General features: G+C 37.0%; 1 protein-coding gene across 5 annotated transcripts in view; it reads left to right on the forward strand.

Annotated features, from left to right (window-relative positions):
• Window positions 1-13,050, forward strand: part of LOC135686472 (uncharacterized) — a 44,819-nt gene extending 31,769 nt beyond the window's left edge. For all 5 annotated transcript variants that reach the window (XM_089109017.1, XM_089109018.1, XM_089109016.1 and 2 more), the window contains one exon: window positions 4,743-13,050. In XM_089109017.1, coding sequence (XP_088965143.1) covers window positions 4,743-9,738 — 4,996 coding nt within the window. In that variant the 3' untranslated portion in view covers window positions 9,739-13,050. The remainder of the gene's footprint in view (window positions 1-4,742) is intronic.
• The last annotated feature ends 5,687 nt before the right edge of the window (window positions 13,051-18,737 follow it).

Here is an 18,737-nt window from a genome sequence, read left to right on the forward strand (position 1 = left end):
CACTGCACACACACTAATAGAATGTGGGCCTGTGGAATAGCATGCAGGTTGAGACTAAGAGGACATCCCCCCTGAATATTCTTAAAGAATCTGTTATTGAATAAACACTTTTAACTTTGATTTCCAAAATAGCAATCTGGTGTGAATAGTGTTTCACTTTGTAAACATATTGATCGTCGTTTCATTATTCTAAATGGGTTTTAATGACATGAATAGTAATTGTGATTAAATTTGATCATTATTAACACAAGCATTCATTCCGCCTCTTATTCATTTTATGTGTCTCGGTTTCGTTGCCGAGAACACTCTATAAGGTAATATTTATCCAGTTTTCAATGTTTCAAAATACACTTTGTTACACTGGAATCAAAACAAACTTGAGCCCTTTTCAAATTAAAACTTTGTTGAAATTAGAATAACGAGCAAACGTTTTGCACTGTCTGCAAAATATTAGGAATTTATACATATCGGCTAGATAATAGAAGAACTCTAAAGACTTCTGTTGGTTTTTGGTTTACCTTGTGCAAATAGGCCTTTGCCAACTGAATTACTGCCCCTTCCCCGTAAACAGGTCAAACCAAAAAGCTAGTTGAGTTAAGGCTTCAGCCTCAAGCTTTCCTAAATAAAATACTGTTTTTAGGGAAGAAAATTTAGTTGTAAGTTTAACGAATGGTTTTTTGAATTTTATTTAAAACATAATTTCATGCCTTTGAAAAAATGTTTGCAGACAGTGGAAAGTTTGACAAATAACTTAAACATTTGAAAAAGTTTAGTAGAGTAGAATATGCTAACATTTCTAATAAAGATCGGATTATGTTGTTGCGTTGACGTAAGAAGACAGTGGGAAATTACTCGTTTTTAGCTAGGAAACCAGGTTGTTTCCAAGGACCGGAGAATATTTGAGCTTCTTAGTCGAATATCGCAAAGAAATGATTTGTTATTGTGAGAGATTTCGGGTACAGATGTGGTTATCCTTAACAACAATCATTCACAAACAGAAAAGCATGGGCACTAACAAGTCAAAGCAATTTCGGTTGTTTTGCCTTGAATTAAATAGGGGATTTCATTGACGTTGATAAGAGCTCTGTTTGCATAACGATCGTATTAATCAAAGCTCACCCAGAAGGAACGAGCAAATCGACAGGGCGCCTGTTTACATGCGAAAGCAGCTTAGCTACAGGGAGATCTAGAATTTATTGGCAACACCTCTGTAAGTAGAAAGACGAACACGCTTCAATCCATTTGAAGTTTAAACGGATTCGCGGATCATGGTAAGCTTCAACGCAACTTCGACTTGTGGGCGTTCTTTGATATCGCGTGCTGTTTTGTTGTTTGTTGTGATGGTTTGTTCCTGTTTGTAGATATTGGTTTGAATGGCCTAAAATTTCATAGGCAAATTGCAATATCATTATCTTTCAAGGCCTTATCGACACTTATCACAGTTTTTATTTATTTTAGTGGTATCAAGTTGTGTTGATACATCATGGCGGATTTTGATATCTTGAGGAGTATTATTCTTCGAGTACGTGAGAAATTTGAATACGAAATATCTTAGTTGGAATGAATGTATCCATGACCTGAAGAAATTTTCAACTTCGAAGTAGGAATAATGAAATGTGTTAATTGTGATGTAAATTCGAGTTATCTTAATCATTTGAGTTTGGAATTTTGCTTAGCGGGGTTTCACAAGGAATAATCTGTGTAACGTATAGACAGACAAAATCTTATTGATTGAGGTCAGGAAGTCGACTTTTTTTAATATGCAGTTGGAAAAGAGGCTGGAAGACTCTTAATCGAGGAGAAAAAAGTCCCCCACAATGAACTCGGCTTTCATGTCCTTTGATTTTTCACCCTGCCGCAAGAGGGCCAAGATGGCTGTTATTCTACTACAGAACAGAGCATTGCAACTATAATGCATGGCATCATTGTTGCAGTTGAAATTTGTGTTTCTCGCTTAAACATTGCAAATTTAGACTATTAAACCCGTTTTTAGTTTGAAGCCCGATTTAATTTGAAATCCTTGTTTTGTATGGAACATTTTTCTTTAGTATACGGATTTACAGGTCTCTCATTGCAAATACCTGAAACTTCATTCACCCAGAGCCTATTTTGGCAGCCACATTTTGGGGTCTTGGAAATTTGCTACGTGAGATGAATAGACCACTTAGAATATTGTAAGTGTGTGTGCCTATTTCCATCTGTCAGCAACTGGCACTCAAGAACATGAAACACGAATATAATTATCATGGACATCAGCATTAAAAAATATACTGCTTTTTAAAGGTTTGAAGATACGTAAAAAGATACAGAATTCCAATGTTTTCTACATGCGGTCAATGGATGTTGTTCGTAATGAACTCATTCAAGCAATTAAATTTTTTTGCAGGAATAATAAAATAGCTGTGCTCCTCCTCTTCCTCTTTGCTCTAACGATAAAGAAGCTAGTGATGACAATCATAGAGAATTCTGCAACAATGCCAGTCGTGACTTCGAGCTTAGAGATTTTAGCGTAGAATTCAGAGACGCAGCTGAACTCAACATGCAAAAAATTTTTTCCTGCAGCCAATTACAAGTCTAACCAGTACCAATTACAGGGCCAAAGCACTCGACGACAGTGCTCTTTTGTCCAAAACTATGTATAGTTTTTCGTAATTATCACAAATGTACCTATAAAATGCATCGAATTAGACCGAAATCCAGCACTTCTTTTGATCTAACAATAAAAAACGAAGGCAGCAAACTTTAAGCAAGGCAACGCTAAAGAACAAGAAAAAATTGTTAGCCTCAAAGCGGATAACGCCGCGTTGCCGCCGCGTTGCCGCCGCGTTGCCGCCGCGTTGCCGCCGCGTTGCCGCCGCGTTACCGCCGCGTTGCCGCCGCGTTGCCGCCACGCGCAAAACCTTATTAAAAAAGAAAGAAACGATGTCGGATTGTATTTTGAATTTGATAGTTAGTTTCTAAAGACTGATTTTTGTTCATAAAATGCAGTTTCGTTTGTACAATTTTTTTAAACCCTACCTACATGATTAAAAGAGCTGTTACGAGTTCATCATAGTTTGTAACAGTTCATGACATGCCAGAACAAAGGTTTTAACACTCTTTGAAGTAATACCTGCATTTTTGATGGTCCAAATGGCGTGGTTCTGTTGAAATATTCGTACAGGGTGTGACTAAATGTTTGAAAGCATGTATGGTCTTCGAAATTTCCTTAGAATAGGCACTGCTTCACTGGTAATGGGCCCAGCAGGGTGACTGGCGTATTATGCATTGCTGTTGACCATGAAAATAAACCTGCGACTTTTAAAGTCTGGGTACATCTAGTGTCATTAATGAAATAAACTAGAAAAATAATCTCAATTCCACATTTAACTTATTTCTATATCACAATTGTTGTAATTATAGAATTTCTTAAAATTTCAGTAAGAATTGAAGCTATTTTCCTTTGCAACTGTTCACAAACTGGCAGTAAGTCAGTAATTTGTTCTAATCGATTGGCCCTTGTTATTGTAACTTTTAATTTGGTGAGTTATTTCCATCTGGTCCACAAAAATCATTAGCGAGCATATAAGAGCATTCAGACCAAATACCTTTGAATATTCAGAAGAATTCTTTGTGGGAAGCAAGCAAATTCCAACTAGGGCAAACTGTTCCATAGAGTTGTGTAATGCCAAGGAAAATTGTTTGGAAAATTGTTACTTTGATATTGACTATTAGTCTCTAGTTTTTTCTGTTTTTTTGCTGCACGTATTTAACTTTGTTATTGTTAATTTTTTCAAGCGTTTTCATTCCTAAGTTTACGCTCATAAATCTTTAGATATATTTTTTCCATCTTGTTCGTTCGCTTCTCATCCTGAACAAGCTCTTAGCATCTCTTGTCTTGCTATGCATTGCATTGCCTATAAGTATTTACCGTTAGAGAGGTTTCTGCCAAGTACGACTGGGATTTCACGACCATCGAATGTGTGCGTTAAACAGAACCAAAAACATGGCAGTCAATTCTTATGAGAAAGGCAATTGGAGACAAAAGACAGTTCAATGACACACCTAAACGGCGCCTTTTTTCTTTGTTTTATCGGAGGAAAGATTTTTAGACCATGGATTCTGGGATTATAGCCTTACTAGTTATGCGCTGTGATTCGTAGGAGTTAAGGTCAAGCTTCTCTGATAAAGCATTAGTCGCTTCAAGCTTCCGAGATAAAGTAACTGTTCAGCCTGATTTTGAAAATAGAATAAACTGTAGTGACTTGGAAAGGTCAGCAGGGATTACACTGTGTCGTTATAGACAATCGAAAGGTATATTGTAGAGTACTCTGAAAGGAGATTCAAATCTGTCTTTATAGACAATCTTTTTCATGCTTTTCTTCTACCTTCAGAAATCTGATACGTAGTTATGGAGCCTCTAGTTAATCTTGTACAGGATAGAATGTGTTGAAGACAAAGTTTCAAATGAGGGAAAGGCTCAGTGGAAACTTCCCCAATCACCCGTTGCGTGGCTTGAAATCCCAGAAAATGCTTTATACTATTTATACTAACGTTTGAAGCTGCATCATATCTCTACCCCTTGTATTTTCTATGCTTTACAACACTAGTCACCAAATAATTGTTTGCTGAAACTTATGTCACACTGTAAATCCTTCTCCGATGGGTGAATAACACATAACAAATGTAACATTGCTAAACTGCTTTACTTTAAAAGTTCCAAAGTTCCAAGAGTTTATATTTATTTTTCTTCTTGTTTACAGCAACGCTAAAGATGTAGAGCAATTGGGACAAGTATCTGAGGACTTGAAATCTTTTATAGACGATTCAGTGGAGACAACTACAGCTGCAGGTAAGAGTGAAAATGCTGCAATAGTTGATAGTTCGTCTTTTGCTTCTACTTCATGCAACATAGGTGAAAGCAAGCTAAATAAATCCGCGGAAAGCTTGCAGATATCAAAGGAATTGCAATCAGGTTTTGAGGAGAAGACGATAAATCGCAAATCAAAGGTTCACGATCAGATTCTTTGTTTAAAATGCCTACTGAAACGGAAGTCTGGATATCCAAGTAAATTAGTTTCTTCCATATCAGGACTGGATATGGGTGCGAATCAGTCTGTAGATACAGCACCTCAGGCCAGTGATATGTGGGAGGTCTGGGAACTTAATAATAACCGGAATGACGACAAGAAGGAATGGAACAGTCCAAACAGGTCGCGCAAAAATTTTGGACAACATTTCGAGCCATATGCTTCACGCTCAATTCCTGATTTTTTAAATAAAGAATCTTCTCTATTGTTGGGGTCTTTAGAACTCAAGCATAAAGATTATCACAACGGTTTCAAAGCTTTGCACAATGAAAGCCAAGAAAGAAGCTTTTCTTGTCCTGAACTGTCTTTGTTAACTGAGAAATCGACTGATGATCAAAGTCCTATTAATATTACAAACTCGGTTCATGACTCATTGAAAGAGAGGCTTGAGGATTCCGAAGCCAGGAAATCAATAGAAGAATTTGGGAACGACAGTTTTGAAACTGACAATAATCGAATACATTCAAGCGCTTATTTTGATGCAGATATAAGAACCAGCCTGCCTTCAGTCGTCCTAACAAGTCTTGATGAATCACCCCATGTATCTAGTAGCAACTTAATCTCGTATTCAATGAGTCCGATTCAGAGTAAGCCAGATCTGCCTTACTTTTTCTGCGAAGACATTTATCACATTCGATCTGATTCAGATTTACGTGGGAAATTCCGTAGCAAGATTCACCATCCAAGTTTGACTGACGACTTGTTATCAAGAAGCACATCCTACCTGTCTCAATGCATTCTTGAAGAGCAAATCGATTATTTTCCTTGCAAAGATGACTCGTGTCTATTTACACCAAAACACAAATGTTACGACTGGAGTCTATCGCTGGATTCTCCGAATGATTGCGATAAAGATCATTTAACGGTCAGTATTAGATCACGTGATGAGGACACGGCCGTGGAGCCTGCGTACTCGTACATCTGTTCTGAGAATGAAGATCTTGAAGGATCCTTTGTTTGCTCGGATTGCGGTGACATCATCCCGAAGTTAGGCCTTCATGCTAATGACGAAGACACCCAACCGAACATAATGAAAGAATTTGATGACAAAGATGAGTTTGTGTTAATCTGTTATCCAGAAAGTGAACATCAGTCTGCAAACATAGATGCCATCGATAGAAAAAAGAGAATAGAAACTAATTTGTTAACAAAATCGATGTGTATTTTTCCTCGAGAAGACAACACAAGGATCAGAAGACTATCGGGGGTTCATGGAAGCCTCGAGAATATTCAAGAAATTGAAACAGAGGCTGAAAGAGATAGTGATTGCGAAGAAAGTGACGCGGGTTCAGAATATAGCGAGCATAGTTGTAATCTTAGAGAAAAATCATCGGATTTGTTAAAAGTTCCTGAGAACATCGAAGAATTCAAAGGTAAAGAGAAAGATAGGGAGGTGAAGGGTGATCAGAATGATTGTGAAGCAAGGTGTAGTGAAGAAGAGGGTAATTGTAAAGGTATTTTTAAAAACACCGTAGAAGGAGAGAAAGTATGTTGTGTAATGGATGGTGAAGGATGTGCAGATATATGTGGTGACCTTAATAGAAATGTCGATGAACATTCAGGTGAACGTTGCATTGTTGACCAAATAGCTGAACTACCTGGACACGGACCAGAAGATGGTAACAGTATGAAATCGGAGGGTGTAAAGAAGACAAGTGAATGTAATAATAGGCACTACGACCATGCCATTAACAACACCCTAGTTGATTTACCAATAATTGATGATACAAATAAAGTAATAGAACAAAGTAACTGCATCGGAGTTGATATGGTTTTTAGGAGTGCAAGTGACTGTGTGGAAAATGCGTTAGCCGTAGAAACTTTGGAAAAACCAGTGAAAACAGACAGCTCAGACGTCAGTTTAGATAATGATGGATGGAGTAACTTACTGGAAAAAGAAAGCCTCAACAATGATGGAAAGCCTCCTACCAGTGGGGATAAGGTAAACATACTGGAATATGGGACCTTCTTGCTTCCAGGGGAGGTAACGAAAAAGAACGGCATATCGACAGAAGAGGTCGAGAAAAACTACGAAAATAGTTTGAAAGAAGCTAAACATTCTGACTATTTGGAATTTGAAATCTCGAGCAAGTACGAAAATGAGCACGGATGTGCATCATCTAGTTGTGAAAATTACCTCGCAAAAGGACAATTAGGGATTGTTGGGACAGATTTACGCTTCCCCTCAAAATCAAAGTTTCCAAAAAAGGATGAATCGAGTGACGCTACAAGAAGGTATAATTTCTTTAAAAATACAGAGAATCTTTCGAACGATAGCATCAGTGAAAAGAAGCAAAGCGATTCTTTTGGAAATGCTGGTGCTGGGTCTCAAGACATCAAATTTATTCCAGCATTGCCAGTTGTGGCTGGTGAGGAAGGTTTAATGTTTGCAGCAGTTGTTAAGCAGACCAACATTTCAGAAAAGATTTCAGAAAAAGACGAGGAGCAAGAGAAATCGTTCAAAGCTCTTGCAGGTAAATCTGATTTAGAATTTAGTACTTTGCAAATAGACAAAGTTAACTTTAACCAAAGTCAACGTAACCAAAAGGACAAAGATGTTTCATACGACCAAATGGGAGCTAGGAATATTGCAAAGGAGAGTGTTATTGCCAGTAAGTATGACTCAAATGCATGTCCTAATCGAAAAACGTCCTTTGCTAAAGAGATTCACTTCAGCGAATATCATCAATGTCAAATGTGTAACTGCCTTGGGATTAATGATGATGTGGCCTACGGGTGTTTACAATGTACGTACGATAGAGGACTATCTCAGTCTACGAGCGAAAGCCTGATTTCCGCTGATACAGGCATAGATGTTGACGACGTGTCGTTGGCAGACTGGGACGATTTTAGTGTGGGCCTGGAGAATGTGCAGTCGAGTTTTTCGAAAAGTAATCGTTGTGTTAGTGAATTGACATCAACGCCAATGATAAGAAGAAAATCATCAAATCAGTTCAGTACACAAGAAATGATTGGTGTTTGTGTAAAAAGAATAAGTTTTAAAGCAGAAGACGGAGTCTGGAACAGGGAAGAAAACATACATTGCAAAATAGAAGATTCGGGTAGCATTTCAAAGCGTATGCCTTCACCAGTCGTTTTAAAAGCAGAGACAAGAACTGTGCAACAAACTCCCGTCAACCATAATGACGTGGGGAGCCTTGAAAGTGAACAGGGTATCGGACAGAATGGTTTTTCAAGTAGCCCAATAACCAATTTCCCGTCTATCGACAAAAGTCAGTTGGAAAATGTGCTTTGTAATGAAGATTCACAAAGCAGTCACCTCAGAGATAATGCTTGCAAGAAACGTCTCGCAAACACTACGATGATGGTAGAAAGCTCTTCATCTCATTTTTGTGAGTTAAATTGTGCCATTGAAATTAGCAAAGGCTTGATAGATGATACAAATGCAAAAACAAGTGATCACCTTTTTGGTGTACCTGATCGAGAAGACTTTAGTATGAATTTGTCTGATAAAGTTAGCGAGAACTCAAGGACAAACGATTTGATTTCTTTCAATAACATCGAAGAAGAGCTTATCAACCGTTTCAAAAAACAAATTTCTTTCAAAGTTTATCTGACTGGTGGCGAAATTAATGTCATTTGCGAAGAATTCAACAATGATGAGATTATGGGCCTAAAAATTTTTTCTATAAATTTAAAGACAGGCAGTGAACACTACTGTGAATCGACGAATATTGAATCAACAACTGCCAACATTCTTCATATAAATAGCTGTATAGCGATTTTCCGAAAGAAAAAAACAACAAATGATGTTAGATTAATCTGCTATAATTTTCAAGGGGAAGCAAGTAGAACAAAGCTACATGACTGTTGGCTGATGAAAGATGCAAAGGCCTTTGCTCTTGTTTTTATAAAAATTGCCGAAAGCTCTACGCCTAAAAGACTGCAATACATTCTTGCGAGAAAGCTTATCCAACAAGCTATACTTAGAAAAACATGTAATATAAACGTTGTCGTTAACTGGATCCTTGTTTTCCTTGGACTTATTAAGAGCGAAAGACCTGTTGATACGTCCAAGGAATTATCGAAAGTTTTGTCGTTGCTTTGCCAAGTCGTGATGCTACCATATTTTGAACTACGACACACTCGTCAAATCGCGTTCACGGTCGCACGGCCACATGTCATGTTTATTGATCACGCAGAATCTCGCACGCAGTTCCTCGTCACTTGCATAAACATAGAATTAAGCAGTGTCTCGTTTTCTTGTAAATATCCGTTTAAAATATTTGTTGCAGTTCACAAATACCTGTCCAATCTTGATGACGATCTTAACGTAGCAATCCGGACACTTGACACGCATATGGCGGATTTTTTATGTCATGAAAACAGTCTCGATTTTGTCAGTGACATTCTCATTTACTTAGGCCTACTTAAAAGCGAATTTCCAGTCAATACGACAACGGATTTTAAATCATGCCTTCCACTTCTCGCTCATATCGTTAGACAAGCGTATTTTCCAGAAAATGGAGCATTCCTACTTCATGCTTTCATCATAAAACCAAATGCATTGCTGAAAGATCTCATGGTAGAAACATCGAATTTGTTGGCTGCTTTGGAATCTAAAACAATTATGAATTCAAAGAAGAAGGAAAAGTCGATCGGAATTGGCCCAAGCAAACTGGTGTTTCAAATAACCAATGAACTGTAGCTATAGTAAAATAACCATATTCTTGATGAAATATTTCGAATTGCCTACAGATTAGCGAGAAAACATTATAGCTTATATAAAATCAAATAAAGTTAGGGATATCTGCATTTCATCCAAAGCGTTTCATGTAACACCCTTCATTCTTTGCCCAATTTGCACCGAGATACAAGGTTATCATTTTTGGTTTCAATTGTACTTTTATAAAGATATGTTCAATCATGGGACGCTAAAAAGCCTTTGAACATGTAGCCCTGGGCTTCATTCTAACCTCAAATTACTTATAATCGATCATAACGTTTACTTTGGACAATACTGTAATTTTCACGCGTCTGTTCAAGATCTTAATAATTAGCTTTTTGCCACAGGTAAAAATTTAGAATGAAAACCGATATTAGACATATTTTTTCTCGGTTATGGGAAATTGCATGTAGCAACAATCTCTGACAGATATCATTTTGTCAGGAAGAGGTTTAAGAAAAGCTCATTTCCCAGTTTCCTGAAAACAATTAGACCTTTTTTACTCGAAAAAGATAATTCACGCGCCGAAATTTCTGCAAATCAGTTCAAAGCCGTAGTGATTTCATTTATCATGTCGTTTCTCAGCATTTCAGTCAGTTTGGGAAACAACCGTTTCTAGGTTTGAATGTCCCGTTTTGCTTATTGGATAAAAATGGCAAATCAGCAAAGCGAAACAAAGGCTAGAGAGTTATTTATGTGTTTTCAATGAATATAGGCAAATACGGAGAAATAAATCAACGCCAGTAGTTTTTTAAACGTCGTTAGCTTAAGGCTTTATCGAGGCTTTCCTGTCGATTTTGTTGTTGTTGTTGTTGTTGTTTCGGTTGCTGTTAGTTTTGTTATTGCTGCTGTTGTTTAATCCTTATGGCGATGTTATTGCTCTTGTCTCTACATTCTTGAGGCATTTCTGTTGATCCTCCTTTGTTTGTTTATTGTTGTTGTTGTTGTTGTTGCTGTTCCTGTTGTTGTTGCTGTTCCTGTTGTTGTTGCTTATTGTGTTGTTGGCCATTGTTGCTGGCAGTGTTTTGTTTCTTCCTTAATTTTTAGAAACTTTAGAAACAGGTTTTTATCAAACTTTCCAACCTCATGTAAGCGCTTTCTTCGTCTAAATTGAAAACATCAAAAGCATCCAAAAAATCTAACTTTGGAAACGCATGCATGCATGATCCAATGAATCTAGTGAAACCTGTACTTATTATTGTTTAGTACCAATATTACAAAGAATCTGGAGGTGGTTTGAAGGTCACGGTAGCAGTCAACATTCAGAACTAACTTTTAATCTAATATATTAGAGATGTGGGCGTTATAATCACGTTTCGGTATGTATGCAATGTATAGACAGTTCTTTGATATAGATTTGTTTAAATGCAGCTGTTAACAATATTTATTTATTTATTTTTCGTGAATTATTTATAGAATTAATGATATATATTTCTTTAAGTACGTATGTTAAACCTGATATCATTGGCAGCAGCTTTAAATCCTCCGCATAAACACATTTAATTTTTCCGAATCACCCGTTCATTAGTCTTTAAAAACTTCTGGAGTTCAACTTTTGTGCATAATGAAAGAGGTGATGATAAAGGGAGTATGAAATACTACCTTACTGCCCCTCCCCCCACTATCTAAAGAAGAGTTATTAAACTACATTGTTCATGCCACAATACCACAGAATAGTTGACCCAGTTCCATGTGTTAGTTTATTCTGATGTTTCATCCAGAGCAATTTAACTCATCATAACTAGAGAAATAGTGCATAGTCTCTTTAGAATATCTACTTGGTTCCTTACAGCAGCGTAGGTACAATACTGTAAAGACACAAAATTAATACTCAAATGCAATGTAACTGAAAGAGAATTTGATTACGAACTCAAGGACAGTAATGAAACTCATTTTTATAGCATTCTGATTAACATCAGTGCGTTTTTGGAAGTCGACTCATTAATAAAGATCCTGAAATGGAGCCTAAACCCTAATTGTTCAAGAAACACTACTACAGTAAATTTTGTTTCTGTGACGGTAATACTTTTTGCTGAGGAATTGTTTCCCTTTTGGCATTTAAACGTAGCCTTTATTAGCAAATCCCATTCCCCATGTTTACTTTTCTAACTGGACGTCTGCCAGTAGCTTTGGTCTGTAACAATCTATTTGCAAGCTGATTTTTATACGCCTTAATCAAATAAGGAACAAATTTCGGGTGTTTTTCGTGTATCAATTTCAGTGAAATTCGAGTGAGCAATGTATGATATAAAAATATCTCTTGACCTATGGAATAGGATTAACAATTTTGCCACATTTCGTTTATACGTAGCACTATTAATCATAGATTTCAATTGCTGAAATTTATTTAACGGAATTCATTTCAGATAGATTATAGACGGATTTCGCAAACCACGAAATCGATCCCAATCAGGGCACGTTGGTAGTTTTGTTAGTGAACCTGCTAACAAGCAAGAATTTGTCCCAGGTTGTCGGAAACCATGAAATGGTGCTAGAGTGGTACCTCCATTAACCGTCACCTCTATACAACGGATGCTTCTCAACAACGGATAAAAGTTGTTGTCCCAAGTTGTCAAAACATATTTAAAGGAACCTCTATACAATGGACAACTACACTGGTCCAAACTTTGTCCGTTACATGAAGGCTCCACTGTATTCTCTTGGTACAATCATTTTCTAAACTATACAACTATTGTTTTAAAAGCCTTCTTCATACTGCTGTTAAAACCATTGACCAACCCGTTTACTTGCTTCTAAAGTTTTCTGCAAAATCTTTAAAGCAAAATTTTCAAGGCATTGTAAAGGTGAAAGAAGGCAGGTTTCTTTTGTGTACTTCCCGCTTTTTGTCCAACTCCTACCTTTGTCAGTCTGAATCAATCTAGCTCAAGACAAAAAGGAATAGTTTTTGTAGATGTGCTAACAAGGGTTGTCAAAAGGTGGTCGCATTGTAATGAAAGTATAGCTTCGAAGAGAACACACTGAATCTTCCAACAGAAGCTTATTGGGGACTTGGGGAGGGATTTCACAGTTGCAAGCAAAGACAATTGTCGATGTTTCTATCATTTTCAAATGCTCATGACATTGCTGTCAAGTTAGAGGGGAAAAGTATATTTTCATTCTCTTTTTCAACAATTTTATGCCAGCCAATCAAGCATATTGGTGGATTTTCAAGAGGTTTCTGAGTTCTTGCCTTTTCCAAGTTTCCATAGTTGCTCAATTCTTTTTCTTGCGAATACTGAAGTTTGTTAACTTTTTATGACTGTCCAATACTCGCTTCTTATAAAGAGTTTTTTTTATAAAAATGGAGAATAGCAAAAGTTTCACGCAACTTTTAGAGAACGAATTCACAACATTTGAGCCTTTGCAGGAACAAGATATGCAGGTTGGAAAAATAAAGTATTTGCAGAATGCACGTCTTCACTTTTTCAGTTGTTTGTGCAGCAAAATGGGCAGCTCGCTAATTTCTAAACCAGAACTCTTTGACAGCGTTGTGTAACACATCAAATGCAATCCAACCGCAAAAGAAACCAGACATGATAGTTATCAGAATAGACCACCTCTCGCTCAATGTGTGGTCAATGTTGGACCCTACCTTTGATGCCATGATTTTATACGTGCGAATGTGGGGGACAGAAGTCGCTTTTCAAATGTGGAGAAGCTAGAGGGGTTGGCTAGGTGATTGCAGATACTGTTTTCATCATTATAAATTGATTCCAATAGAAAAGCAAACATGAAAGAGAGGCCAAGCAATTTTAACGAATTTCCGACGGTCACACAGTTTAGCTTATTGCCCTGTTACTGAGGAATGTTCTATATTCATTTGCCTTGCCAATAGATCTGCTGTCTTTCTCCACAGCAACTTCAGTTATTTATCATCATGACAGAATATCATCGCTTGATTATGAACTTAAGACTGGCCAGGCTATAGCATGCCTCGCCTAACATACACTTGAACTTTCAACGACACACTTCTCGGGAAGGGGCTCAAACATTGCAAAATATAAGACAACAACGTTTGCTTCTTACAGAAGAAATAGAAGGAAAAGGAGATTGAAAAAATCAGATATGGCGTTTTCTAATAGGTCGAACAGTAGTAAACAAGTTGACAGCTGTTCGTACAAACAGAAGTAGAAACGCTTGACATTCTCTGGTTACCAGCCACACGTGAATGACACAAGAAAAGAAAATAATCTTCAAGATACAAAAGTACCTCATGTATAAGAATTTTTACGTCGCAACACAGCAGTTTCGTATCCCCTTGCATACAGTGACATCTGCAGCAAAGTCAAAGATCATAGGGGTAAAACAAAGGAAAATTGAAGGGGTAAACAATATCTTTATCATTATATATAGACCAGGATACCACCTATACATCAACCATGAACAGTCACACCCCTTCAAAGCATCCTGGTCACAACACTGCTTGATAAAAAATTCAAAGCATCTTGACAATATGCGCTTCTGGATATCAGGTTTTTCGGGCGGTTTAGACATATCTATGGCTTGCTGGAAAGTAATTTTAGGTGTTTTAAATTTTCCTTTTATAAATTGGACTACAAGAGAGACCCTCAATGAAATTATGCGGTTCTGTCCATAACGTACCAATCAATTTAGCATGTTGTCACTGCTCCCAAAGACCGACGGCCTCCTTTGTAAACGTTGATGCGTAGACTTCAGTTATCTCGAAAATCGTTATTGCTGCAACACCTCACTTTTTCGAAGCTTCACACGAATGGCTCCCTAGGACACAAAGGAGCCCTGGGCTTCTAGAGCGTCCCATCAATTAAAAGATTAATCTGACAGCTTTTCTATTCATTTTTCGGTCAGACCAAATTAAAACCACCCTAATAATTTATTAAAAGATTCTGCGGAGTCTCAGCTGCGGGTTTCTAACTTGAAACCGAATTGAATCGATTAGTTTGTAGCCTGTTCCCAAATGGCAGCATTTGTGGAATGGGGCGCAGGCTATCACTTTGTTGCAGAAAATGCCGTTGGCCCTATTACACAATATAACTAAAGGCAATCCTGAAGCAGTTCCGCTGGTATGCTTTCAACATAAATAACCTGCATTCGACATGTATTCGCGGTTCCTTTCAAAGCCATTTTTGACTCGAAGTATTCTCAAACAATTCCCGCTTTGATTACTGTAGGGGCATATATCTGATTATGGTGCTCAAGTCGAAAATGCAGGTTACACAAGTGTTTTCAATTGCTTGCCAATTATGATTTGTTCTGTGATTAGCCTGTTATCTCGTTGAAAAATTCACAATCTCGCTTGTAATACGAAGCATAGTGCAATATCCATAATAAGAGTTATGAAAAGCAGAACCGGAGTTTCATAAGCGAGCAAGTTAAGACAGTTGTCCAACTCCTAAATGTTATGTCGTTTCTTCAAAAGTCTTCACCTCAAAACGTGATAATAAAGTTAAAAAGAAGAAAGTAGGATCTTGAAAAGCAAGTGAAAAACTTTTTAAACTTTAATACATATCGAACATGATTACTTACTAGATAGTAATACACTGTAAGGGACTAGGGAAGAACAGAGGAAGAGAGAGCGAAAGAGGAAGGGAGAAGATAATTTTGCAAGTAGAATGGTTGGGGTAAAACTTCTTTTCAAAAGTAAATTTTATGAGCAAGGCAGCAACCCTTTAGGATTCAATAGAAATCCATTTTCAACTTGGGATTGAAATGACGACGTAAATTGTTAAAACATTTTTCTTTGGAAACCAATTTGGAATGCTTTTCAGATAATGATGCTAACAGCGTGACAAGTTTCGGGATTGATTGGAATACCTTATCTAATTTCAATTCATTGAAATTTAATCTTGATATTTGAAACTTCGCTTAATCCCAACGTAATAGCACGAGTCCAGGATTAATAGGAATATATGCCAAGGCATGTGGCCTCATGTCAGTCATCTGTTTTATGCTAACAAAACTGTGTGTCAAAGAATTTACCTGTTTTATGAATCGTTACCATAATATCTATTAATGTGTCAAATAATCACCTTATGGCCTGAAGAACTATTTTATGCCATTTATCTTATTGTCAAACTCATTTCAACTGTCAAAACTTTTGTGCCTTTAAACATATCTCTTTCACAACCAAGTGACCCGCAAGTCATGAATTTGTTTGAATTGCAGAGGTAATGTCCGGGTTACATACCATTTTTCATGAAGAAGAGATTTGTAAGTTGACGATAAAAGAAGTCATCGCTGCTAAGTATTCTATCACATATTTCGATAATTTGTCTGTAAATAGATCTGTTTAATTTAGTTTCAATAAATTTTGGTGTAATTAGATAAGTTGAAGTGATCCTTGATTCATTAAGTCAGTTATCGGCGATGTTATACGTAATAAAGAAGATCACGAACATTTCATAATAACATTCATTACATCATAATTAAGAAACTCTTAAGAAACAATGAGTGTTGAAATTACAAGAACATTAAAAAACCTGGAGTACTCAACATCGACATTTGTTTCTTATAATAAAAATGAGTGCAATCGATATGAAAGTTTTGCAAGAAACAACCTACTTTTGAGAAACTTTAAGCAATGCCTTTCCTTTTATGAAATGTCTTAATTTGATTCCTCTTTTCCCCACCAGATATAGAAAATTAGCTTATCTGTGACAGTATTCAAACAGACAAACCTGGCAGACAAATAGACAAGCAGGCAAAAAAGGTTTCAATCTATTTTTTGAGAAATATCTTTGAAAAGTGTCTAGTTCCATGCAGATTGAAGAGCTAACAGAAACCCCTTTTTCTTCTATTTCTTCTTGCTTATTCACACTGCAATTAAAAGAGTATGGAGATTCAATGGAGAATTTAAACCCAGTTCTATGAAATTTTGGCAGAGCTTATAACACTTTTGTAAGTAACGTCTTCCGTTGTCCTGCACCACTTCTTTAGGTAGAGGGGCACCGTTCGGACCAGTGTAATTTTCCGTTATACTGAGATGTCTGTTGTATAGAGGTTCCTTGAAAAGTGTGTTGACCATTGGGGGCCGAAATACCTGTCCGTTGTTAAGAGGTGTCTGTTTTATAGAAGTGTTCGTTAAGAGGTTCTACCGTTAATCAATGTTCATGAAACCAATTAACATTTGAAAATCTTTATAAAATTCGAAATTTAAAATAACGGTGTAAAGATAGCTGATTTAGCGAAGGAAAATTGAGAGTATAATTCGGATTCACACTTCATGATGTGGATTTTCCCTAACGCTATAGTTTCTCTGAATTTGATAAAAGGGGTCGAAATGAGATCGGGCTGGTTTTTGGGTAGGACGAATTTTCAAAATTTGATAAATGGGAAGAGGTGAATTTAGTACTCTACAGTACATGTTTCATTATTTGGTTTTCTTGGCAACTGGTGCTCTCGGTTAAAGAATTATAGAGGATGTTTTTGGGACTTGAAAGGTACATTTTATTTCATAAATGTGTTATGGCTAACCACCTAATAAAATATTCCTATTTTTATTGGCTACTGTGTACTGGAGAGAACTAGGGAGGAGCTTCCATGTACTGTATGTTGTTATATGCTGCATAAGCCCCGGCCTGCCTTTGAGAGTCTTATGAGAATGCAACAAGGCTGCCTCGTTCCATATCAGGGTAATTGCTGTAAGGGCTAGATATGTTTAGTTGTTAAGAAGACCGTGAATAAGCTAATGGCGTTTAAGTGACTTAGTCAGTTATCTTGTTAGAGGGATAAATAGAGCTGAATTGAAATTCACTATGATATGCACTAATCGCCGTTGAGTACACTGGGTCTTTCATCGTCCATGCGAAGATGTGGCCTCAAAAGAAGCTCCGAGAAACAAGAACCAAGTATTCGATAACTTGTGGGTTGTCACCTTTGAAGGCGTTTCACTTAAATCTTGTCAGCTCTAATGTGAATATTCGAAAAGAGGTGCTTTTAACCTATAGATAAAGCGAAGTCAAGGTTAATAAGCATGGAATATCACACAAGCCAAAGAGGCCATATTTGATCCCTTTCCAGTTGCCACTGTTTCAACTTTACCTGAAATCTACGCTTTTTGTTTTGTAAGCAACCGAAGCCGCCTATAAGAAATTTCTCAGTACCGACCATCAGTTAAGGAAATGCTATAAAATGCAGAAGTCATTCTCTTCGCTGAGGCATTTTTCCTGTTCAAATGACAAAGATTGTATAAAGAAGTGCTATGCTGTGGATGTATTACTTTATGTTACGTGTTAATGTCGCACACACGTTTTTGTGACCTCTTGCCTACCCAAACCAAGTAAATTCTCATTTTTCAACTATTAATTTTTGACATTGACTTTTTTGTAATTCTTTTGAGGCCTGTGGTTGACTATTTCTTCTAAAGCCAAGCCTTTCAGGTTACTCGGTTGGTTAAAACAGACAAACGCACCATTCCACCTACTGATACGTTTTTTCAATTAATTTGACTCCCATTATAGTCATTTTGCCATGAGCGAAATTCTCGAGTGCAATCTCTTATAGCCTATACCCAAACATGAAAACAAACAGTTAAAAAAAACTTTTCAATAAATCAGGGTCATCCAATGCTCCTAACATAGTTATCTCTCATAATGCTATCAGTTATTGCTATAACGTCTGTTCACAAACTTTTGAGTTCGTCTTTCTTTTCTGTGCTTTCAAGGTAAAAACTTGTAATTAAATTTCTGCTTACGTTTTCAACAGTGCCTTTAATTTCTTAACCGTCTGTCGGCGATTGTAGAAGTTACCTTGGGAAGATTGTAATAGATAACAGTAGCTTCTCTAGAGGCATAGTCTAGAGTGATAGTAAAAAGATAAGGCATCAGAGAGTGACCTTCAAGCAGCTATATTTCAATCGATGATTCAGACCTCAGCAGCTGATTTTTTCGAAAAATTGAAAGAAGCCTTAACTAAGACGCATAAGCTTTCTAAAAGGACTGTCTGAATCCAATACGGGAAAAGAAAGACGCGTTTTATATGACCTCTGTAAGATCTCAGGGGAA

The sequence above is a fragment of the Rhopilema esculentum genome, chromosome 6 (genome assembly GCF_057945365.1).
Source record: "Rhopilema esculentum isolate cy_ngs chromosome 6, ASM5794536v1, whole genome shotgun sequence".
NCBI classification, from domain to species: Eukaryota; Metazoa; Cnidaria; class Scyphozoa; order Rhizostomeae; family Rhizostomatidae; genus Rhopilema; species Rhopilema esculentum.